Source organism: Candida margitis (assembly GCF_024628925.1).
Source record: "Candida margitis strain CBS 14175 chromosome Unknown scaffold9, whole genome shotgun sequence".
Classification (NCBI taxonomy): Eukaryota; Fungi; Ascomycota; class Pichiomycetes; order Serinales; family Debaryomycetaceae; genus Lodderomyces; species Lodderomyces margitis.
In genome coordinates this window covers 256,467-279,677 of record NW_026261766.1, presented here as the reverse complement: position 1 = coordinate 279,677, position 23,211 = coordinate 256,467, and the positions used below count along the sequence as shown (strand labels likewise).

The following is a 23,211-nucleotide window of genomic DNA, read 5'->3' as shown; positions in this document are numbered from 1 at the left end:
AAATTGTCATTATTTTCAAAGATGATTCATGTGATTAGGCTAGGGGGTAGTAGTAGTAGTAGTAGTAGTAGTAGTAGTAGTAGTAGTTGTTGATTTTTGGCTATAGAGATTAAAAGATGTGCAATGTGGGGAGGAAGAGAGGGGTTGTTGGTTTGTTTCGTTTTGACTAGAGCTGGTTCTCTAGTCGGCTTCATTTTGAGTTTTACAGGTTGAGGTATATTCATTTCATTTGATTTCATTTCAATTCGGTTACTGGTCCACTTTGTTTGGATCATGATTAGTTTTTTTCCTATATCTATAGTCAATAAGAAGTCGCATCTTACAATATCATCATGTAGGAGTTTCAATTGTAAAATTTTCCTTTGAGTAAAGTTTAGCATACTCTTCTTCAGCTTTCTTGTTACTAGGTTGCAAATTTCGCCTAATGTTTACTTCACGTGCTCAACTTTCTCAACCGCAATTTTCTTTATTTTTTTTTCCTTCTCTCTTACGCGTCTTTCGACTTTTAACACACAAATCATCATCAGTAACAAAAAATACTCAGCATCACTGAACAATACCATTCACATCTACTCACCTTCATACATACAAAGCAATGTCAATCGTATCACTAACAGGGATTGAAGTGCTCAACAACCCTGCCAAATTCACTGACCCTTACGAGTTTCAAATCACATTTGAATGTCTTGAACCATTAAAAGAAGATCTCGAATGGAAATTAACCTATGTTGGTTCATCCGACTCACTAGATCACGACCAAGAGCTCGACTCGATCTTGGTGGGCCCTGTTCCCGTTGGTGTAAACTCATTCCTCTTCACTGCCGATGCCCCTAGTCCTGAATTGATTCCGGCTAGTGAATTGGTTAGTGTTACTGTTATTATCCTTAGTTGTTCATATAATGATCGAGAGTTTGTTAGAGTGGGGTATTATGTTAATAATGAGTATGATACGGAAGAGTTGAGAGAAAATCCACCGGCCAAGGTACAGGTCGATCATGTGGTGAGGAATATCTTGGCGGAGAAGCCAAGAGTGACGAGGTTTAATATTGTTTGGGATAACGAAGGTGCTGCTGATGAATATCCACCTGAACAGCCAGAAGAAGAAGAAGAGGAGGAGGATGAAGAGGAGGAAGAGGAAGGGGAGGAGGATGATGAAGAGGATGAAGAAGGTGGTGATGATGAAGAGGAAGATGTAGTGGTTGAAGATGAGGAAGACGTTGAAGACGAAGATCGTGAGGTTGATTTGGACGATGAAGACATGGAGGAAGAAGTGTCAACTTTAAATGATAAAGAACCAGTTGCAACACCACCACCTTCAACAGCAGCAGCAGCAGCAGCAGCATCAACAGTTGATTCAGAAGTGGTGGCAGAAGTAGATACGCCGAAAGATAGTTAATAAAATATATTGTATTACTAATCGTTAAAATCTTTCATTTCTTTTTCTAATACATATAAAAGTATGTGTCTTTTACTCGTAATTGTCAATTAATGCATTTATCGTTTGACTTAGCCTGTCAATGACCGATATAGTTATGTTTGTGTCGGGGTACTGTTTTAACCTGCCGACCCATTTATCAGGATGCCATTTGATGCGTTCTTGTCTCAATAGATCCAACATTGGTCCTTCAATAATCATGTTGTAAAATTGTTTCAAAGAGTCTTGAGTAATGAGATGTAATATCTGGTCAGTTGAAAGATCATCCTGGTCAAAGTGGGGCGGAAGCAACGGCAATTTTAGTTTATTGTGATATTCGACGCGTAATCTATCATTCCACAGTTCCAACCCCAGATGTTCTATTTGTGGTGTAAGGTACGGATCATTGATTCGTTTATCTCCCACATGAACACCTTCTTCATCCATCATACCCGCTGATGTAACTGGCAATTCCCCAACCACGCTATAATTTTGTCGATTGTATGAATCACGCATTTGGGTATAGCGATTTTGATTGACGGGTGTTTCATATCTGAATTGGGCGGATTTGGATTTGGGGTATACAAATTTATAACCATTTATATTGGGGCCGTACTCTTGGGTGCATTCAGTATTAGACGGTTGAGGTTGAGGTTGAGGTTGAGGTTGTAGTAGTGGCGGTGTTGATGCTCTCAGTGATGTCGGTGTAGATTGAGATATTGGTGTAGACTCCAAGTCGTTATTCTTACCGAATGAATGTGGCTCATTTTTTTCATCATTATCGACGTCGTCATCATCATCATCATCATCTGCAAATGACTGTAGGGGTAGTTCAGACCTCTGCGGTAGTTCTTGTAACGACGTCTTGCGAGCATAATGCAAATCTAGTATAGTTGCAGTAGATGCATGTTTAAATTTGAGTTTCTTTCGTTTCGGCTGTGGTGGACATGGTGTCGAATCGTTGGTGGAAAAGCTTAATTTGAAAGTTGAACTATTGGAAGTGTTAGCGGTGTTGCATATAGACATGTGCGAATCTTGCTGCATGATGGGAGTTACCATTCTCGATCCAATAGCATCCAGATGCATTCTTTTCTTTTTATTGATAAACTTTGGTGGTGAAATGGGGAAATCATCATCTGATTCATCCGAATTGTTAAAAATCGTCTTATTACCAATGGAGTTTCCGTCATGTACATAATCGTCAATATCAACATCCTCATGTACCGTTTCAGCAATGTCATTTGTAGCTTCAATAAATATATGTCCAGGTTTCTCCTCCTCAGCATCATCATCATCATCATAATCAATTTGTGACTTTAAATGCAAGTCATTCAACATCCTCATTGGTGACAGAAAGGACACTGTTGAATTAGCGTTGATCGGAGTGGATACAAAGTCAAAGAAATCCCGGTGTTGTAGTTGCATTGTTTTCCTTGGTGATGGTGTCTTTTCAGTTGAGTCCGAGTCATCAACATCAACATCATCATTATCTTCTGCTATTTCGGTATACTCTGTGTCATCAGCCTCATCAATGTCCGATGTCAATATCTTTCTTTTATACCACACTCTTCTCTTCTCTGGAGTCACCTTGTGACTTCTATGTAGTGCCACGCTCTCATTATGTCTCTTATGTGTTGGTGATGACGATGAAGGCGATAATGATCTGCGATTACTGTCCTGCGATTGATGCGTTAGTTTTGGTGTAGTGTGCAGTAGTAGAGCCATTAAAATAATTGCTATGTAGTCATGTGGTAGATGTATATATGTAACACTTGGTCAAGTGATGAGCGAGTGTGTGTGTAGAAACCCTTTGGTTATATAAGTTTATAGTCTCAGGTAGCTTTGATTTGTTTTGATTTGTTTTGGTTTTGTTTTCCCTTTTTGTTTTTACTTTTTGTTTACTTGTTTGTATCTCTTGTTCAGAGAGGTTGTTGCACCAGCAAACTTTAAATGGACAGACGCGTTTAAAAAAGAACGTCTAGAGTATATACTTAGGGTTTGCAATCACTGGTAGGTAATGGATTGAATATGTAAGCTCTATTAGGATGAATTTAGCCCGAAGGAGACGAACTAAGTTTCCTCCATTTGGCCCCTGCGTGTTTGAATCACCACCAATTGCAATGTAGAAGTTATGTAAGCTTTGGACACAGTAACAGATCTGGTCACGTAAGTGTGAGCTGAAACGGAGAAAACGATGAGGAAAGTTGCAAAGTTCAGTGTTGACCGTTGAACCTGAAATCAATTGTTAGTATTGTCGCACAATTGGTAACTGAGTCATTTACGACATTGTGTGATGAGCGCACGTGCCCTTATATAATTTTCATCTCGCGTGGTTTCTTACGTAAACAATAGAACGCTTATAATCAGCCAGAAAGGGTGTTCTATAATGCAATGCTATGCAGAGATCCCTCTTTTGAGCTAAGATTCACTAGAAGCTGGTTAGCCGCTGTTTCTTTTAATCAACTCCTTTATCGCCCAATCAATTAGCACGCAAAGGAGCTTATGTCTTCAGAGAAGTAGTGTGTATGGTGCAAAAGAGGGACGGAAAGAAAAAGAGAGAGATAAGCAATTTTAATTTCAAAAGGGGAGGCATGCATATGTTTTCTTTTATTAGTACACTTTACACGCACACGCTGCTGCTTGAGGCTTTTGCAAAACAGACTGAATCATTTCGCTTGCTGTTTCTTTGTTTTTCCTCTTGTGGTGTGATACGGTAAACCAATAAGATACGTATGATTTCCCCTCATTTCTCTCAATTCCCTTTTTGTTTTATTTTGCCACCTGTTTTTCCAATGTGTCTGGTTACTTAAACTTCTAATAAATTCTAAATGTTCTTTTTTTTTTCTTTTTTATCATTATCATCAATCTCTGTATTTTCATTTTTTTTTTTATTTTTGTTTAATAAAATTTAGTTCACGTCATTGTTATTATTCAAACAGAAAAAAAAGTGTTTTATTGTGCCACACTATTCGAGAGGCATAATATAAAATCATAGCAAAATTTCCATAACAAAATTTAACCACTCCGATACACCACAACACACATCCACAACTCATTACTCAGAAGAAGCTTTTACTTTTGCCTTTCTCATTTGGTTATCACCGCACTAGTAGATAGAAACTACACACGCACACCCTTCACACAAACCAAAAAAAAACAAAAAAGCAATATTCCCTTTCATGAGTGGTCAGCTAGTCAACCCTGCTGAATCACTATCTTATTTTGATATCTCCTACCTCACCTTTGAAGCTGTTTTAGAAGTTGTTATTGTTTGTTTTGCCGGGTTTTTAGCGGCCAAGACAGGACTATTAAACACACAAGGGCAAAAACTACTAAGTTCATTGAATGTTGATTTATTCACACCATGTCTTATATTTTCCAAATTGGCTAGCTCACTAAGCCTATCGAAGCTTGTTGATCTTGCTATTATACCGATTTTTTTCGCTGTTTCTACTTTGATCTCCTATGGTTGTTCAAGAGGTACATCAATGTTTTTGTCGTTGAATGAACCTGAAACCGATTTCGTTACTGCCATGGCCGTGTTTGGTAACTCAAATTCATTACCGGTTTCATTGACTTTAAGTTTGGCTTACACTTTACCAGGCTTATTATGGGAAGATGTGTTGGATGACGATAGTGATAAAGTTGCTGGTAGAGGTATCTTGTATCTCTTGATTTTCCAACAATTGGGTCAAATATTGAGATGGTCATGGGGATTCAACTTTTTGTTGAGAAAGAGATCGCATGTTGAGTTGAATACTTATTACAATAAACACGGAGCTGTTGTTGAATCAGAAAATACTAGATTAATCTCAGCTGAAGATGCGTTGTATATTGACGAGGAGGAACAAGCGACAACAGAAGTTGATTCAAATTTAGAAAATAGTAGTGATGACTCGCAACAATCACAGGAAGCAACAGCTGTTGTCACCAACGAGAAACCATCTTCGTTTTATGCAAAGTTTGCTGAACTACCCGGTGTCAAACAATTTCTCTCGTTTATGAACCCTCCATTGTGGGCTATGTTACTTAGTGTCATTGTTGCTTCTACTCCATTACAGAAAGTGTTTTTCCAATCAGGTGCCGAGAATGGCGACGGTTCATTTATCCACAATACAATTACTGAAGCCATTTTAGGTTTAGGGTCAGTGTCAATCCCGTTGATTCTTATTGTATTGGGGTCCAACTTGTATCCAGCTGCAGATATCCCACCAGCATCAAAACACTATACTCGTATATTGTTTGGCTCGTTAATGTCAAGAATGATTTTACCGCCAGTCATTTTGTTGCCAGTTATTGCCGCATGTGTTAAATACATCAACATATCGATATTGGATGATCCAATTTTCCTTATTGTTGCATTTATTTTAACCATTAGTCCACCAGCTATCCAATTAAGTCAAATATCTCAATTGAATGGAATTTATCAAAAGGAAATGTCTGGTGTATTGTTCTGGGGGTATGTTATTTTAACATTGCCAACGACTATTTTCATTGTAGTTGCATCGTTGAAAGTTTTGGAGTGGGCTCAGTAAATGTTGGGCGATAGGTAAATAGGATTCATTTTGAATATTTTCAAAGGTATTCCTTAAAGTTGTAGCGTGTTCTGTGAGTTACTAAGATGTCTTTTGAGATGCTGCTGCCTGTAGACCTCTATGAAAATGGGGTCTAGTCCTAACTAACCTGAACAGACTTTTTTTATTTTTTTCAGGTAAAGTTCTTGCTAAACCTCGAGGTGTCTTTTTAGCCTTTGTATTTTTGCAAAAGTCTTCGAAGCCTAAAAATAAACTTTCATGTGACACAAAATTCACCCGCAACTTTAACCTGAAGCATTAACGACAGGGTCTGAAGCTGAGCTGATGTAGATCAAACTTTGACAGATTAGATGTGACCTCTCCCCACGCCACATATTTTGCAAGGTTTTGTAATTTTGTGAGTCTTCTCAACATATTTGTACTAAATGTTTGCAGCAGGTTTGTCTTGTGAAAGTAAGTAAGCCACACTTCCCAAAAAGAAAACTTCTCCAGCATGAGATATCTTTAGATGAAAGCAAAGAAACTAGCACCTTTGGAAAAGCATATGCATATCATTAGAGAGTGGTTTGAAAGAGTTAAAATTTTAGAATTTTACATTCACCAAAGGTACTCTCTGATGGAAAGATGTTACCCCAATATGATGATCTGCGCTTATTGTTAAATTTGTATATTGCCGTATGAGTTTTTACTCATTGTAGGCATTTTTTATTGAATAAGAACAATAATAGATCAAAATAATTACACAAACTTATGACACATTTATTTTAAAGTAGGGAAGATGGATTTTTTTTGGTTCTTTTATAATATAAGACAAATAAAGAGACAAAAGACACACACATACACACACACACACAGAGAGAGAGGCGACTAAAAAAATTAAATAAATTAAAAAGTATTAAAGAAGGTTCCAATCCAAACAAAATTTCCCCCACTTAGTTTTAAAGAAACGCCATACTGGATGGGGTTTCAACCACCAACACCATAAAATTTTTCATAACACTGACTCAACATAACTCAGGTTAACTCAAGGCAAATCCCTTTTCACTACTTTCATATTAAATCAACAACCAGCCAACCACTACACTACATTACATTGTTGAGCCTTTGGTGTATTATACTATATTATAGTACTAAAGTTTTCCATTTTATTCATGGCTCTTGAACCATCTAGAGACAAGTCAAGCATGGCTGAGTTGAAGAGTAACACGCTACTAAATAATGTCACAGTTTCAACTTCCAAGGCAGAGCACAAATCTAAACTCATATCGACCCTAACGACATCTATCGAATCTCCACAATCAACAGCCAAATCAACTGCAGCCAGATCTCTTGAAGAGAGGCAGAAAAGGCGGAAACATAAAAACTCTAAGCTAGGGTGTCCAAACTGTAAACAACGACGCGTTAAATGTTCAGAAGATCTACCGTCTTGTGCCAACTGTATTAAACATAAAGTAGAATGTGGGTACTTGAAGTATACAAAGGAGGAGTTAGGAGAATTGGAACAAGCAAAACTTGAGCGTCAGCAGCCCCTTTTGGAAATGCAAAAGTCAGATTCAAGGTCAGAAACAGACGGAACAGATCAGCATTTAGAAATTGACTCAAATAACGGATCGCAAATGGGAGATGACAGTGAAAATCGACGAGAGATTAAAAAGAAACCAGCTCTCAACAACTCGAGCAAAATACTGAAGCCAAGGTCAAAACGCAAAACATCAACAGCTCGACCGCGGGTGCCGCGAAATTTTGAGCAACAACCCGACAGCCATTCAATGGCTACAAGCGTATCTAATACCACCCTGACAACAACAAGCAATGGAAACCTCTTTGATTTGGACGAGAGTATACACTTGCTGTCCCATAGTCCAACAGCAATCCAAAACTTCGATAGTTTGCTACCACAGGGCTCAAGCCCGGAGAGTTCAATAATTTACCCCATTTACAAAATGCGTCAAGGCGTTACAGAACAACTGGGATGTAATCATATTAGCCTGTCTGAAACTACAGCAAGTAGTCAGCCGAAATTTCCCGACACTTTACCCCCGAATGCGTTGCCTGGAGCAATTCACAAGCCCACTCTGTTTTCAATCAACCATATTAAAAGGAATATCAACTATACGAAAGAGACTGATGAATTGTTTAAGGAAAAAAATCCGGCTATTCTTAAAGGCAGTGTGAGACTTGATGTGATAAAACAAGTTTATTGGATGTGGTTAAAATCATTTGTGTATCGAGGGACTTCTCAACCTTTAACATTCTACTGCTTACTAAATGTCTGTGCTAATTACCTAACCTCCAATTGTTTTAATGATTCATACAAGCTTTACAGTCTTGGAAGGGCGGGTTCAACAGCACAACGAGGAGTGGAATTAGCTCACATGCGTCAAACGTGTTTTGTAAAGTCGATACATTACTATGACCAAGTGGTCAAACGATTGCGAGTGGCATTGGCTGAATGTGGTCATGATCCTGACGCTTCTTGTACAGCGTCCTATATGTTAAGTCTCTTGTCGCTATACGATCTAGAATGTTCGTTAAGCTCAACCACGTGTTATCGAGAAGGACTATTTGACATGTTGGAGCATTACAGTAGCAAAAGCGTACCCATTAAGAGACCGTTGGTTGTGCAAATTGAATTGAAGTTGATGACAAACATTATGATGACGGGTAATTTACCAGCTTACGATCCTACGTTCATGAATGAAGTTCGTCAGATGCTAAATGCGTTTGGTGAGATTTTACTCCCGTTATGCAAAGCTTGCACAGCATCACACGAGCTAAATCATCCACAAGTTCAGGCCTGTCACTTTATTCGATTAAAATACCGTCAGCTTTTGCAATTTATGGATGAAACTATTGATATTTATATTCCCCGAATTAACAACAATATGGCCAATCTAGAAGCACAACAAGACTTGCTATACCAGGTGTTAACCAAATGGGTGATTATGTTCCCCAGTCAACTTGTATTTCCTACCCCAAATCAGGGCCCATTTGAGAAGATCATGTATTTATTTTTCAAGCTTGTTAAAAACGTCCTATTCGCCATTTTCCCACACGTCAAATTCTTCTTTCTACGCAATTTTGATGGTCCCATATTGCTGGATATATATTCCAGTGATGATTACGCCATTTATCAAGAAATTTCGCAGCCTCGGGTATTAAGAGTTGAGCCACTGCTTTATGAGCCGCACGTGAACCAGTTGAAGCACATTGCGGCATACTTGATTCGTGTGTCGACATATATTGAAAAGAGATTTCACCAATTGTACCCTGTGCTAATGCGATTTATTGGTATGTATGATTTTCTGGGGAGTCATATCAACACATGGCGTAAAAGTGTTGATAACATTGCGTCATTGAGAAAAGATTTCTGCGACAGGATGCAAGTAACGGAGATTAACATGGTATCGTTTACTAAAGGATATTTAAAAAAGTGTAATTATCCTGGGCCCAAAGCCGCAGATGACTATAGTGGTGTTCCTGATGATACGGTCGTTGATTTCACTACGTTGCTTCCGCTGGGACTTTTAGCTGGTGACTACGATCCTGATACAGAAGAATGCTAAGTTTTCTTACGTTGGTAGCCTAAGTGAAACGATGGGCGTTAATGTCAAAGGGTGGTGTTCCAGCTGCACACCTCAAAAGTAAATAGCCATTAAGTCATATTCATAGACATTACAACCTGTAACAATTACAATTCATACCTCCCTCCCTCCCGATCTGTTTTATGTAGGCTAACAAAAAAAAGAAGAGAGGTGTTGCAAACTATGTGCTTGTCAATGTTACATTATGCGTAAAACTATCGTCTCCCATAGTCAAAACATTTTATTTTTTGTTTCATAAAATTTTTATTGTTTTCTCTCTTTTTCTCACTTTCTCTCTCCTAAACGCCAACATTTTCATTTTCATTGAACGCAACTGTTTGAACCCCATAGCCACCTGCATATATCCTTACATTGTCCACTTGGTTATTACTCCCTACATACATATACATACAAGCACATCGATACTATGACAGACAACACGGAAGATTACTCCTACGACTACGAATATTTGTACAAAATTGTTCTTATTGGTGATTCAGGCGTTGGAAAGTCAAACTTGTTATCAAGGTTTACCCGAGATGAATTCAACTTGGAAAGCAGATCAACCATTGGTGTTGAATTTGCCACTCGAACTTTAGAAATTGATGGCAAAAGAGTCAAAGCTCAAATCTGGGATACTGCTGGACAAGAAAGATATAGAGCAATCACATCAGCCTATTATCGTGGAGCAGTTGGCGCTTTGATTGTTTATGATATTGCAAAGACTGAAAGTTATGAAAGTGTTAGTCGTTGGTTGAAAGAGTTGAAGGAACATGCCGATGCAAACATTGTGATTGAATTAGTAGGCAACAAATCCGATTTGGATCATTTACGAGCTGTGCCTACTGACGAAGCTAGGAATTTTGCCTTGGAGAACAACTTGTTATTCACTGAAGCCTCTGCGTTGAGTTCTGATAACGTTGATTTAAGTTTCCATCAGTTGTTGAAGAATATCTATGAGATGATATCGAAGCACCAATTGGATACTAATGAACAAGGCGGATTAAAAGCGCCAACTAGTGGGCCAACGATAAGTTTGACACCGGCACCAAAGGAGAAAAAGAGTAGCAAGAATAACTCAAACTGTTGTTGAGAGTGTCAGAGAGAGATAAAGAGAGGGGAGGAGAGGGGTAGTGTCTGGCAGACTTTTATCACTACAAGGGCTAGTTCAGTAAAGTCTTCAGAGAACTCTTCGCTGCATTTATATATATATATATATATATATGTATACGTATATAACATGTTTCGGTTCTATAACAAACCTATCTATACTATTTAAGCAATCTTTTTCAACTTGCCCACTGGTTGTTTCAAAGATCGGCTAGTTCCAGTTGCTCCTGCAGTACCAACTCTAAGTTCACTCGAAGGACCACTTTCAATGGTAAAGTTGACTATTTGTTCTCCCCTTAATATGATCAATCCAACATGTCTCTTTGCTAAATCGGGCTTATTCGACTTTGGGATCTCAGTAGGGAATAGAGGTGTACTCGTTGTTGTAGTTGAATTGATGGGTAATTTGTTACTGGCCTTTTTCTGACTTTGTGAACGTAAATCCATCAAGCTCTTTTTCGTTATTCTGGCTTCCTCAGTGTCAGATAATACTAGATTGAGATGCTTGTCAAAGGAAAGTAAGGTTCCGGTATAAGTTCTATTATCAATCGTATGAATCTTCAAACGATTATTTATCAAGTCTGACATTTTCGTCTTTTTGTTGATAGGTAGCTTAGTTGGCTAGAAGGGGTTAGTATGATGGTTTCGACTACATGGTTGGAAAGATACATACCATATTGTGAAGTTGGGTTGTGCAGGTTTTGTAGATGTTATGGATGCCTTTTTGGACATGAAAGTTTTTTAGAGGTGTCGTGCTTTATTTTTGGTGTGTCTTGTGATACAATTTTACGACACTTAGCTCTGAGCAATTTGACATTCTTACTTTCGTTTCCCAAAAACACTGAATCCATTCTACAATTCATCAATTCAATTCATTAGGAAGAATCTTTAATCGTATTCTCCCTTTTGCCAGTCACTGAATTATTGTTTTTCGAACCCAATTGACGCGTTATATCTTGTCTTTGATACCTATACCATTTCACTCAACACGTCTTCATACATAACAATGTCTGAACAAGAAGTTAAAGAAGTACCAACCGAACAAGTCGAAGAGGTTGCTGTTGAAATTGATTCCAAAGCTGGGAATGCAGCTGAGAATGCACCAGATGAAGCAGTTGATGCTGGCACCTCAACTACTGAAGGTGTGAAAAGAAAGGATTCCACTGAGACCACAGGGGAACCAAAGAAGAAGAGAAAGAGAAGAACGTACGACGATGATGAGCCTGAAGCAAAAAAAGAAGAAAAAGAAGCTGGTAGGAATGAAGAAGGAGACGAGGAAGATGAAGATGCTGAGGCTGATGCTGAGGTGCAAGAAGAGGGTGAAGAAGGAGAAGATGACGATGACGATGATGATGATGATGATGACGACGAAGAAGATTACGAAGGAGAGGACGATGGTGAAGTTGAAGATGACGAGGAAGATGAGCTCAATGAAATTGATACTACAAACATTATCTCCACTGGAAGAAGAACAAGAGGTAAGCAAATCGATTTTAAGGAGGCTGCAGCAAAATTGGATGCAGACAAGCAAGCATGATCTAGACTTCATTTTTAACAGTTAAGTGGCTTGGTAGCCCTATCTATAAAAGTTTTGCGTTTACCAAAACAGTATCTAAATTTGATCAGTAATGGTAGTTAACTAGATTATAATATATTATGTCTATGAATTTATGTGATTGATAACATCTTCTGACTCCACTATTAACAACGTGCAGCATATACTTGAAGCGTGGAGCATTAAACATTAAACAAGCATATTCCAGCCACTAAAACGTAAGTGCCAGCTATCCAGTATCAAATTCAAACAGCTAGCCAAATTGCGCTCTTGTCTCAGGTGAAGACAGACTGGCATAGTGGTGCAAATGGATAATAAGACAGCGGATGAAAATGCATTCAAAATGATTGACATTAGTACGGAGACAGATGCAGTTTGATTGAAAGCAGGCCAGTCATCGGGTGCAAGTGCTTTCAATTCATATCCTTTCCAATTGCAACTGAACCTACAGTACAGGTAAGCCCTTGTGGAAGGTAGATTTAAATCTAATGACATTCTATTCAAGAGACGAATTAAACTAATAACCGCTTTCCATTATCTCTTCAATTTCGCCTGTTTCGGATGTCTCTTCCAAAGAAGCAGCCGCTTCTTGTGCAGCTAGTTGCTGTGCAGCTTGCAATTTGGCTTGTTTCTTGGTAAGTCTCGTTTCACCTCTCTCTTGCCTAAGAACTTGCTGCTCTCTATATTTAGCTAGATATATTTTCAACACTTCGGCATAGTTCTCAAACCCTAAATCGTACATCAGGTATAGTATGTCTTCTCCATTTATCGTCTTTCTTTTTTCCCGCAAGCACTTGTCAGAAGCTTCACTGGTAATGAATGATATAAATTCCGAGACGCATTCTTGCATACACTCTTTGGCATCTTTCGAGACTTTTGCTGTAGGTGGTAGAGTGTTTTTCATAAGTCTGGCGACATTTGCAATAGGTAACCACCGGTCCTGTTCTCGTAGTTCTAAGTCTCTCGTATTTTGTTCCATTGTATAATGAGTCTGTGTGTTGCAAAAATGTGTTTAGGTTGTTCTTTTCTTTATAGTCAGATGATGTGTTATGATTACCATTTACTTGGCTATAAATGGCTAGATCGTGCTGAAAATTTGGAGTAATTTGCGACACTTTTTATTTTTTTTCCTTTTCTTGTTTTTATTTTTTTCTTTACTCTCTCTCTCTTTATTTTCTCCCGTTTGGGAAATCCTAACTCAGATAGAAATGCCGCAATCGGAGGGTCTTGCCATAGACTTTGACAACCCGTAGTAGATATGCACGTCATCTCGGTCCCCAAATCGCCTTTGAGGTGAAGTTACTGGTCTATGGTTTCATATTCCACCACTTTGAGGGGGGAAACTACCTCCATTTTATCACGTCACATATTGTGTCGTGAATTACATTTTGCGAAACTCAAAAGCAAACCTCTCTCACTCTCAAGCTCTCATAAATTTCTGATGGGGACATTGTTTCCAAAGCAAGTACACAACTCGCCATGAAAAAGGCACAATCGGAACCCAATGTCTTTGACAAGCTTGATAATTCAGACGATGACATTGTTGATGAATCAGCCAAAGGTATCTCGTCGCTAATCCTAGTTCAAGTGATTACAAAGTTATTCACTTTTATGTTAAATCAAGCGTTACTTAGGTTTGTTTCGCCTGATATTTTTGGATTGATTGTTTACTTGGAGTTTCTTCAATCGTCGGTTTTATTCATTAGTAGAGAGTCTGTTCGGCTAGCAGTACAAAGAATTGCCTATGATGAAACCAAAACTCGTACTTTGCAAAAGGTGATGAACTTTGGGTTTTTACCGCTTTTCATTGCAATCCCTGTCACCTTACTCATTGGATACTTTCAAGGAATTAAATCAATCAATTTTCAGGAGTTCTTTTTGCGGCTCCCGTTGCATAAAGTGACTATAGGTGTTATCATTGCACTGATAATTCTTGAGTTGAGTATTGAGCCCATTTATTGCGTTTACCAGTACGAGTTAGAATTTGGAAAGCGATCAAAGTTTGAGGGAATTGCCTTAACAACGAAATGTGTGACTACATTCTCTGCAATTTATTTAGCGCGTCAGTACTTTACAGACATCGAATTTAGTGGTGCTGCTATTTTATCATTCATGGTCGGGCAGCTTGCGTATTCGGCGACATTGTTCTTTTCGTATAGCACGTCGTTTTTGAAATTCAACAAGGACAGAGACATCCATATTAGATTCAGTATTGTCAGCGACAAGGAAGTACCTAAGTTTGACCCTGCTATTATATCAATCACCAAAAGCCTATTCATACAAATGATCTTCAAGCAGGTGCTAACTGAAGGAGACAAGTTATTGATTAGTTATTTATGCACTATTGAGGAACAAGGAGTATATGCGGTAATTGTTAACTACGGCTCAATCATTGCCAGGTTATTGTTTCAGCCGTTGGAAGAATCAACTCGATTACTATTGGCCAAGATAGTCAACAGCACCGAAAAACCGAAGGGTGAAACGATGGCGCAGTCTTTTACTTACATTACAATGATAAGTTTGTTTTATTTCAACCTATGTTTATTCATTTTATTTGCTGGAATCACAAATGGCTCATTCTTGCTTCAAGTTATGATTGGGGGCACTAGCAAGTGGGCACAAACTAACATATTCGACATATTTACCCTTTATGTCACTTATATACCCTTTTTGGCATTCAATGGTGTGTTTGAGGCTTTCTTTACTATAATTGTCCAACCCCATGAGATACAAAAGTATTCCCAGTTTATGACATTCATCACAATAATTGTGTTGGCGACTCTGTACGTTTTGATTTCGGTTATGGAATTGAGATTGGCGGGATTGATACTAGCCAATATACTCAACATGGCTATGAGAATTGGATACTGCTACCACTCAATCAAGAACTACTACGGTGCAAGGATAAGCTTATTGACTTCTTTGCGGTATACTTCCGGATCAATTGCTTGCACAGTAGCCTCCTGGGTAGTGCAATACTTGTTTCTCTTTAAACTGGGGTCATTTGTCACCAAGACGTGGTCGGAATTGTTTAAGAGTGCTATCTTCTCCGCAATACTTTTAGCAAACCTTTTGATTCTTGAAAGACAAAATATTCAGAACTGGGTAAAACGAGTGTTCAAGATCAAGAATGATTAGTTTATAGATGTATAGAGATACAAAGAAAACAAAAAAAATTAGAGTCGTCACACTAAGTCACTGTAACATTGTGAACTAACTAACGTCGTGCCGTCCAGTACCGCCTCCGTCACGGATAGCATTACTGTGCTGAATTGCTTCCCTCCAGTGGTGGTGCTATTAATTACCAGGGTAAGACGTGCTGATTCCTCAAGCAGTACTGTACCCCAACCGCGAGGATCGAACTGGACACTACGAAAGCGAAACGTTCACAACGTCAAGTGCACAGCAAATGCACTTCCGCCAATGGCCATCACAGCCAAAAATTTCAAGTTTTCGAGGAGAGGTCTACCTGACGAAACACAGTTTAAATTATTGTATTGAAGGGTGCAAGCGTAGGAAGGCAGTGTGTTGAAATATTTGCCGTGGATCGTGGTTTTTGGAACAAGCGGTATTGACTTTATTAAAGTTTGCGCGTAAATATAGCGTAGTTTTCTTTTTTGCTTTACAAAGTATTTTCAAGAGTTTGAGACAAAATTATCTTAAAGTGCCTAAACACTCACCTCAAAAGATGTCTATTGTAGAACTACTCCAGGAGATAGACAACTTGGCAAAGATCATCATTCAAAAAAACTTAGAACTAGATAATCTAAGGAAAGGCTATGACGAAAGATTGCGAGTCATAAACGACTTCATTGCAAAGGTGCATCTTGACCAAACTACCGAGAGAATCACATCGGAGGCATTTACGCAACACATAAGCAAAGAGATTGTTTGCCCAAACTGTAATCACACAGTGTATAATAACAGTCAAGAGGAGTTTGTTCTAATACCAAAGAAACAAATAGAGTACTTGACATCTACGGAAGGAATTGAAAGACCGCCAGAAGCAATGCCACAACTTGTAACAGTGAATAACCAAAAGACAAAGAGTAAAGCACATGTAACTTGTTCATATTGCAAAGAGCAAGGTCACACGAGAGCGAAATGCAAGAAACGACTTGGCTTGATAAATTGAAGATAAAACAACTTTGCATTAAAATATAAACACTTATTTTGAAGCTTGCACCATTGCCTCTGCTTAATGTTAGTATTGGTCCATAGTGAGATTTTCTTAATAAACATACCTCTTCTTGATGCATCCTGTAGTAATGTACAATCAACCGAATTCGGATTCATATGCACATATCGCACGGTTGACCCTCTAATGAATAGGTTTTTAACAGCATCTAGGTAGGGATATTTGTCACAATTTGTGCATGTTATGTCGTCTAATTTTAGGTTCAAGTATTGGTCTACCGACTTCAATGTTCCCCTTATTTCCATATCATTCTTTAACTCAACGGTGACTTCTTGGTCCACCAACGTTTTGAAGAAGCTAAAAAACAACATTGTCGTTGGGTCTTGGGTTGTAGCTTGAGAACAGAATTTTTACCTTTCTAATTTTTTACGACGAGATTTTTTTTTCTTCATGTTATTACTCTATAGCAAGGGCTACTCTTTGAAAACTAAGTCAGGAAAAACACAAGTTTCATAAGGTTTATGTTGCAACGGGATCATGTCAGGATTATCTTCACTATAAGCGAAGTAGTCATTGGAAAAACTAGTTGAATCATTGTGTATGTTTGGTTCGACACTTAAAAATCGCAATAACGGGTCAAGATAAACCTCCTTGTCTATCGTGTTGAAAAAAGTAACATCGTTGTATCCAAAATCTGTACTTGAGCTTCTTGAACTGGGATAAGGCTCCTTGAGACGCTCATTCAAGTCAAATGTTTTTCTTGGGATTATAAAGCCGTCTGAGTAAGGGACTGGCTTCTCTTGGTCGAATGGACACCAACCTTGACTCAATGGGGAAGGAATATGACATGGAGTATTTAAAAAGCTCTCTACATTGTGGACTTTCTGTACTGGCATGTGTGATTTATCACTTGGGTAAGAAGAAGGTGACCGTCCCCTTATGGTAAGTGGGGGTGTGTTTGTGACAGCAACGACTGCAAATGTGTCCTTTTCTTTCAATTCAGCCAAAAGCTGAACCTGCAATATAACATCATTCTTTTCACTTCTCCGGTGTCCTCCAACTGATCCAGTAAACTGTATTCTTTCGTACTTTGCCACATTGACGAACGCTTCCTTTTTTGTATACCCGTATAGGATAGATTCTTCACCCTCAATCTTCAACTGGCTGTATTTCGTGACAAACAACTGGCTCGTCCTCTCTAACTTTTCGCGGTTCTTGAGGTTGGCGCTTTGTTTAATTGCTGAATGGCTAGGTAATGTTCCGGGAATCACGTAAATTATTGGGGGAGTCACGCCAACAGTTCTTTTTGCAGTATGTTGTACCAATTCTGTTTCATTATTATCGGCAACATATCTGCTAACTAGTCTGATGGCAAACCTCTTGATGTCGTGACATTCTCCCATTGTTGCCAAGGAAAACCCTTCTTCCTGGCATAAAGAAACGCTGGACTTGATACCTTCAAACAGAAAACTGGAAACCAAAGAAAAGTAGTTGCGTTTGTAACCAACCCAACAATCACCATCAAGATCAAGTCCCCTATCAATTCGGGCCTCGATAATCGGATTTAGTTGTAACTTTGAAGATTTGACAAAAACTGGTGAAACTTCAATTGTGGTGCCAAAAGGTGGACCAACCTTGAACTGCAAATTTGATCTGGGTGCTATTTTGGGAGACAATGTAATTAAAGGGGTGGGGTCTGAATGGATGGTCTGCTTCACCATTTTGTTGTTGATACGATTCATGTTGATCTGAGTGTTGCAAAAGAGTTGTGATTTTTGCAACACAAATTTTACACTCAAAATAAAGAACAACAAAACATCTTTAGAATTTGAAATTATACATTTCCAAATTTGAGCAACTTTAATTGTTCGTAAGAATGACTATCATCCATTCAAACAGATGTTTCCTCTGCAACTACTCTGTCTATGCAACACTGCAATACTAAACCACACATGGTAGCACACGCTAGCTCATCTTTCATCCCAGAATTTTTTTTCAAATGGTTAATTCTCATCACTTGACATCACATTCACTTTACACCAAATCGAACAGCATGGGTAAAAAGGCCATTGACTCACGTATCCCAGCATTGATCCGTAATGGAGTGCAAGAGAAACAAAGATCGTTTTTTATTATTGTTGGTGACAAGGCCAAAAACCAACTACCTAACTTGCACTATTTGATGATGAGTGCTAATCTCAAAATGAACAAGTCCGTGTTATGGGCCTACAAGAAGAAACTATTGGGCTTTACCTCTCACAGACAAAAGAGAGAGGCAAAGATTAAGAAGGACATTAAAAGGGGAATCAGGGAAGTTAATGATCAAGATCCGTTTGAAGCATTCATTTCGAATCAGCATATAAGATATGTCTACTATAAAGAGACTGATAAGATATTGGGTAACACATATGGGATGTGTATCTTACAAGACTTTGAGGCGATGACACCTAACTTGTTAGCCAGGACAGTTGAAACAGTTGAAGGTGGAGGTTTAGTCGTGATATTGTTGAAAAATATGACTTCGTTGAAACAACTTTACACCATGAGTATGGATATCCACTCGAGGTACAGGACCGAGGCTCACGATGATGTGGTTGCTAGGTTTAACGAGAGATTTTTGTTGTCTTTAGGGTCATGTGAAAACTGTTTAGTCGTGGATGACGAGTTGAATGTGTTGCCAATATCAGGAGGCAAACATGTTAAACCGTTACCATCAAAAGATGACGACGAGTTAACACCAAGGCAGGAAGAACTTAGAGACTTGAAGGAGAGTTTGGCCGACGTTCAACCGGCAGGGAGCTTAGTCAATCTAGCCAAGACCATAAACCAGGCACAAGCTATTCTCACCTTTATTGATGTCATTGTTGAAAAGACTTTGAGAAGTACCGTAACATTGACTGCAGGTAGAGGGCGTGGTAAATCGGCTGCTTTAGGTATCGCAATTGCCGCGGCGGTGTCACAGGGATATTCAAACATTTTTGTCACCTCGCCTTCACCAGAAAACTTAAAGACCTTGTTTGAATTTGTATTCAAAGGCTTTGATGCTTTGGGATATACCGAGCATTTGGACTACGACATCATTCAGTCGACAAACCCTTCCTTCAATAAAGCTATCGTTAGAGTAGATATCAAAAGAGAGCATAGACAAACTATTCAGTACATTTCTCCGACTGATAACCATGTTTTGGGCCAGGCTGAGCTTTTGATCATAGATGAAGCAGCAGCTATCCCATTACCGGTTGTCAAAAAATTGATGGGTCCGTATCTTGTGTTTATGGCCTCTACCATCAATGGTTATGAAGGTACAGGTAGATCATTATCATTGAAATTGATCCAGCAATTGCGTAATGAACAACAAATGAACAATGCCCCAGCAGGCACTGAAATTGTTTCAAGAGATAAAAAGCTGACTGATATTGGCGGATCATTGACCAGGAATTTGAAGGAAGTCGTCTTGGACGAGCCAATCAGATATGCTCCTGGAGATCCAGTGGAGAAATGGTTAAACAAATTGTTGTGCCTTGATGTTTCATTATCCAAGAATGCAAAATTTGCCACAAAGGGAACACCACATCCATCTCAATGTAATTTGTTTTACGTTAATAGGGATACATTGTTTTCATACCATCCAGTTTCAGAAGCTTTCTTGCAAAAGATGATGGCTTTGTATGTGGCTTCTCACTATAAGAATTCACCCAATGATTTACAGTTGATGTCTGATGCACCCGCACATCAGTTGTTTGTTTTATTACCACCAATCGAAGAAGGTGATAACAAGATTCCCGACCCATTATGTGTTGTACAATTAGCTTTAGAAGGTGAGATATCAAAAGAAAGTGTGAGAAAGTCGTTAAGTAGAGGACAGAGAGCAGGTGGTGATTTGATTCCATGGTTGATCTCACAGCAATTTCAAGACGAAGAATTTGCTTCATTGTCAGGAGCCAGGGTTGTCAGAATTGCCACAAATCCTGAATACTCTGGTATGGGCTATGGTTCAAGAGCAATGGAGTTGTTGCAGGACTATTATTCTGGAAAATTTACCGACATAAGCGAGTCTTCAACTCTCAATGATACAACTTTAACTCGTGTTAGTGATAAAGAGTTGGCCAACGCATCGTTAAAGGATGAGGTCAAATTAAGAGAAGCATCGTCTTTGCCGCCATTGTTGTTGAAACTTTCTGAAAAAGCGCCATATTATTTGGATTACCTTGGTGTATCTTATGGTTTCACTTCACAATTGCACAAATTTTGGAAAAAGGCTGGTTTCACTCCAGTTTATTTAAGGCAAACAGCTAATGAGTTGACAGGAGAGCACACGGCAGTTGTTTTGAATATTTTGCCCGATAGGGAGAGCAAATGGTTGCACGAATTTTCAAAAGATTTCCACAAACGATTCTTGCAGTTATTATCATACGAGTTTAAAAAGTTTCAAGCGTCTCAGGCATTGGGTATTATTGAAGCGGCCGAGCTAGGAGAAGGAGAACATACCATTAAGCCATTGACTAAAGACCAGCTTGACGACTTGTTGTCGCCGTTTGATTTAAAGAGGTTGGATTCGTATGCAAACAACTTGTTAGATTATCATGTTATTGTTGATATGTTGCCGCTTATTGCTCAATTGTATTTTTCTAAAAGAACTGAAAATCAAGTCAGTTTGTCATCTGTTCAATCAGCTATATTATTGGCAATTGGTTTACAGCATAAAAATATCGAACAAATAGCAAGCGAGCTCAATTTGGCCACTAATCAAGCGATGGCGATGTTTGCCAAGATTGTCAGAAAGTTTTCAACATACTTTAGAAACGTCTTGACAAGAGCAATTGAGGAACAAATGCCAGAAGTGGATGACGAGCGTATTAAGGAAATGGAAGGAGATGTAGAGGAAGAAGTGGACTACAATGAAATTGAACAAAATTTGCACGATGATTTGGAAGAAGCTGGAGATGAGGCCATTGCCGAGATGAGAGAAAAGCAAAGGGAATTGATTAATGCTTTGAACTTGGACAAGTATGCAATTGCTGAAGATGGGGAATGGGATGAGAAATCGATGTCAAAGGCAGTCAAAGGTAAATCTAATGGAACTGGTGTCGTTTCAGTTAAGAAGGGTAAAAGAAAGTCAGGAGAAAGTGCTGGGGACATTTACGAACAGGAAATGAAGGCAGTTAAAAAGGGCAAAAAGGGAAAGAAGTAAAAAGGTTTTTAAGGGTGTCTATAAGTTATCTATAATAAATTGTAGTGATTGCTGTACCAAATCAAATAGAGTCGAGTCATTGTCATTGTTGATATCGTAGATGTTGTACTGCTTTGCAATTTCTGGTTTCAACCTGTTGGCGACATTCTCGTCAATAAATAGGTACTTGTGAGAATTTACAAAGGCTGGCCACACAATGTTTGCAAAGTAATCAGGTGGGTCTACCCAGAATCCCTCAACAGTGTTGTAACCACCTCTCGATTCCCGTCTCTTCTTCAACGTGTCAAATGACGCATGAAAAAATAGCTCAATGTCGAATAGTTTAATTATTTCTGGATTGTGAAACAACATAAATCCATCAATAAATACCAACTCCTTTCTTGCGAATTTGTCGCTGTTTTGGTTTATTCTTTCAAGTATCTGCTTCTTTTCAGCTGGGCTCAACCTTAATTTCAAATCGTTCGATTGGATCGAATCCACGGGAACTTGTTTCTTCCCCGACTTTATATTCCGAATGTATGTCTTAAACTTTTCAAAATCAATTGCTTCGGCACAATCCCAATTTTGATATCCAGTAGCCTCATCTACTGGTATTTGTGAATCGGTGAGATAAAAGTCGTCCAAGTGGATCAACGTCACATCGGGAAGTAGAACCTTGAGGGTTTGAGCGACTGTAGTTTTCCCACTTGATGAAGGTCCCCCAAATGCAATAAGCACGACCCTGTCACTGTCCCTTGTCATAAAGAAATAAAAAAATGTAGTAGGTGAATCAATATATCCTTATCTGTCTTTTAATTTTTTTTTCCATTCTTTGTTCAATCAAACTTGTGCGGAGCTGAAAACCTTTAGCGGAGTTCACACACTTTTCCATCCATCTGCAACAACTGGAACGTTTCAAAACCTAATTTGTATGGGTAGTAGCAATATACGAAAGGGCAACTCCTTCTGTTTCGTCTTAACCTTAGACAAAACGTTTACCTCGGAAAGGAGTGAGAAATCCTGTCGTCATGCAGCGCTAATTTGCATGTTTGCTTAGCAAAGTCAACTAGCTTTCATTGCAATTTTTTTAAACGATACATAGGCCATGATGTGAACCCAACAATACATTCCCTAGCGAAGTGTATCAGCTCAATTTCAGGGATGTTCAGAGATCACTTCAAGAAAGCTCTTTAGCACGACCTTTTGCTAACTCGTAAATCTAAGCTCAAAATCTTCCTTATCTTTCCAATTCGAACTGGTCGTGGTCAATCCTCTGTAAGAATATATTACAAAACAATAGAGTTGCAATCAAAATGTGCTCTTCAAAAGTCCTAACCGTTTTAGGAAATTAATTTCTGTAATAAACTGCAGATCAATTTTTGTAACCGTTTTTGAAAAAATTATATTTTTGTGTCTTCTGAGTTTATATGCATAGCACAAATTGCATGTATAGATGTAGAAAAAGACCGGAATTCAATCAGCAATCAACTATTTTCTACACGGACTTTTTGGTATGATTACAGCTCTACTGACATACAAAGAAGGTGACTGTATCATTCATCACAGTAGAGAGATAGTTGCTGAATAAAGTGTAACTTTACTTCGTTGCGATTATGAACCACTCGAATGACCAATTGTCTTTTTGATTGATTGCATGTGAGGGAAAAGAAAATAGACACTGATTGACGAAGCCAAACTTTGTATC

General features: G+C 38.6%; 12 protein-coding genes across 12 annotated transcripts; 7 read left to right on the top strand and 5 right to left on the bottom strand. All coding sequences in view use genetic code 12, as the record gives it.

The window, feature by feature from the left end:
* Positions 1-595: 595 nt before the first annotated feature.
* Positions 596-1,396, top strand: ASF1 (nucleosome assembly factor; the record flags this gene model as incomplete). The annotated part of the gene is made up of 1 exon (XM_051813332.1): positions 596-1,396. One exon carries the CDS (start codon positions 596-598, stop codon positions 1,394-1,396), a length of 801 nt encoding a protein of 266 aa, XP_051673133.1.
* Positions 1,397-1,468: 72 nt separating this feature from the next.
* Positions 1,469-3,139, bottom strand: CANMA_001369 (uncharacterized protein; the record flags this gene model as incomplete). The annotated part of the gene is made up of 1 exon (XM_051813331.1): positions 1,469-3,139. One exon carries the CDS (start codon positions 3,137-3,139, stop codon positions 1,469-1,471), a length of 1,671 nt encoding a protein of 556 aa, XP_051673132.1.
* A 1,454-nt stretch (positions 3,140-4,593) lies between these two features.
* Positions 4,594-5,949, top strand: CANMA_001368 (uncharacterized protein; the record flags this gene model as incomplete). The annotated part of the gene is made up of 1 exon (XM_051813329.1): positions 4,594-5,949. One exon carries the CDS (start codon positions 4,594-4,596, stop codon positions 5,947-5,949), a length of 1,356 nt encoding a protein of 451 aa, XP_051673131.1.
* Positions 5,950-7,100: 1,151 nt separating this feature from the next.
* ECM22 (Ecm22p) lies at positions 7,101-9,515 on the top strand (the record flags this gene model as incomplete). Its single annotated transcript, XM_051813328.1, has 1 exon — positions 7,101-9,515. The coding sequence occupies one exon, from the start codon at positions 7,101-7,103 to the stop codon at positions 9,513-9,515; it is 2,415 nt and encodes an 804-aa protein (XP_051673130.1).
* A 445-nt stretch (positions 9,516-9,960) lies between these two features.
* Positions 9,961-10,626, top strand: YPT31 (Rab family GTPase; the record flags this gene model as incomplete). The annotated part of the gene is made up of 1 exon (XM_051813327.1): positions 9,961-10,626. The coding sequence occupies one exon, from the start codon at positions 9,961-9,963 to the stop codon at positions 10,624-10,626; it is 666 nt and encodes a 221-aa protein (XP_051673129.1).
* Positions 10,627-10,808: 182 nt separating this feature from the next.
* CANMA_001365 (mRNA splicing protein) lies at positions 10,809-11,319 on the bottom strand (the record flags this gene model as incomplete). The annotated part of the gene is made up of 2 exons (XM_051813326.1): positions 10,809-11,264; positions 11,317-11,319. 2 exons carry the CDS (start codon positions 11,317-11,319, stop codon positions 10,809-10,811), a joined length of 459 nt encoding a protein of 152 aa, XP_051673128.1.
* Positions 11,320-11,649: 330 nt separating this feature from the next.
* On the top strand, positions 11,650-12,180 carry CANMA_001364 (histone H2A.Z-specific chaperone CHZ1; the record flags this gene model as incomplete). The annotated part of the gene is made up of 1 exon (XM_051813325.1): positions 11,650-12,180. The coding sequence occupies one exon, from the start codon at positions 11,650-11,652 to the stop codon at positions 12,178-12,180; it is 531 nt and encodes a 176-aa protein (XP_051673127.1).
* A 535-nt stretch (positions 12,181-12,715) lies between these two features.
* On the bottom strand, positions 12,716-13,177 carry HAP31 (Hap31p; the record flags this gene model as incomplete). Its single annotated transcript, XM_051813324.1, has 1 exon — positions 12,716-13,177. The coding sequence occupies one exon, from the start codon at positions 13,175-13,177 to the stop codon at positions 12,716-12,718; it is 462 nt and encodes a 153-aa protein (XP_051673126.1).
* Positions 13,178-13,677: 500 nt separating this feature from the next.
* CANMA_001362 (glycolipid translocation protein) lies at positions 13,678-15,336 on the top strand (the record flags this gene model as incomplete). The annotated part of the gene is made up of 1 exon (XM_051813323.1): positions 13,678-15,336. One exon carries the CDS (start codon positions 13,678-13,680, stop codon positions 15,334-15,336), a length of 1,659 nt encoding a protein of 552 aa, XP_051673125.1.
* A 1,473-nt stretch (positions 15,337-16,809) lies between these two features.
* Positions 16,810-18,078, bottom strand: CANMA_001361 (uncharacterized protein; the record flags this gene model as incomplete). The annotated part of the gene is made up of 1 exon (XM_051813322.1): positions 16,810-18,078. One exon carries the CDS (start codon positions 18,076-18,078, stop codon positions 16,810-16,812), a length of 1,269 nt encoding a protein of 422 aa, XP_051673124.1.
* A 257-nt stretch (positions 18,079-18,335) lies between these two features.
* Positions 18,336-21,527, top strand: CANMA_001360 (ribosome biosynthesis protein; the record flags this gene model as incomplete). Its single annotated transcript, XM_051813321.1, has 1 exon — positions 18,336-21,527. One exon carries the CDS (start codon positions 18,336-18,338, stop codon positions 21,525-21,527), a length of 3,192 nt encoding a protein of 1,063 aa, XP_051673123.1.
* An 18-nt stretch (positions 21,528-21,545) lies between these two features.
* Positions 21,546-22,268, bottom strand: CANMA_001359 (ribosylnicotinamide kinase; the record flags this gene model as incomplete). The annotated part of the gene is made up of 1 exon (XM_051813320.1): positions 21,546-22,268. One exon carries the CDS (start codon positions 22,266-22,268, stop codon positions 21,546-21,548), a length of 723 nt encoding a protein of 240 aa, XP_051673122.1.
* Positions 22,269-23,211: the final 943 nt, after the last annotated feature.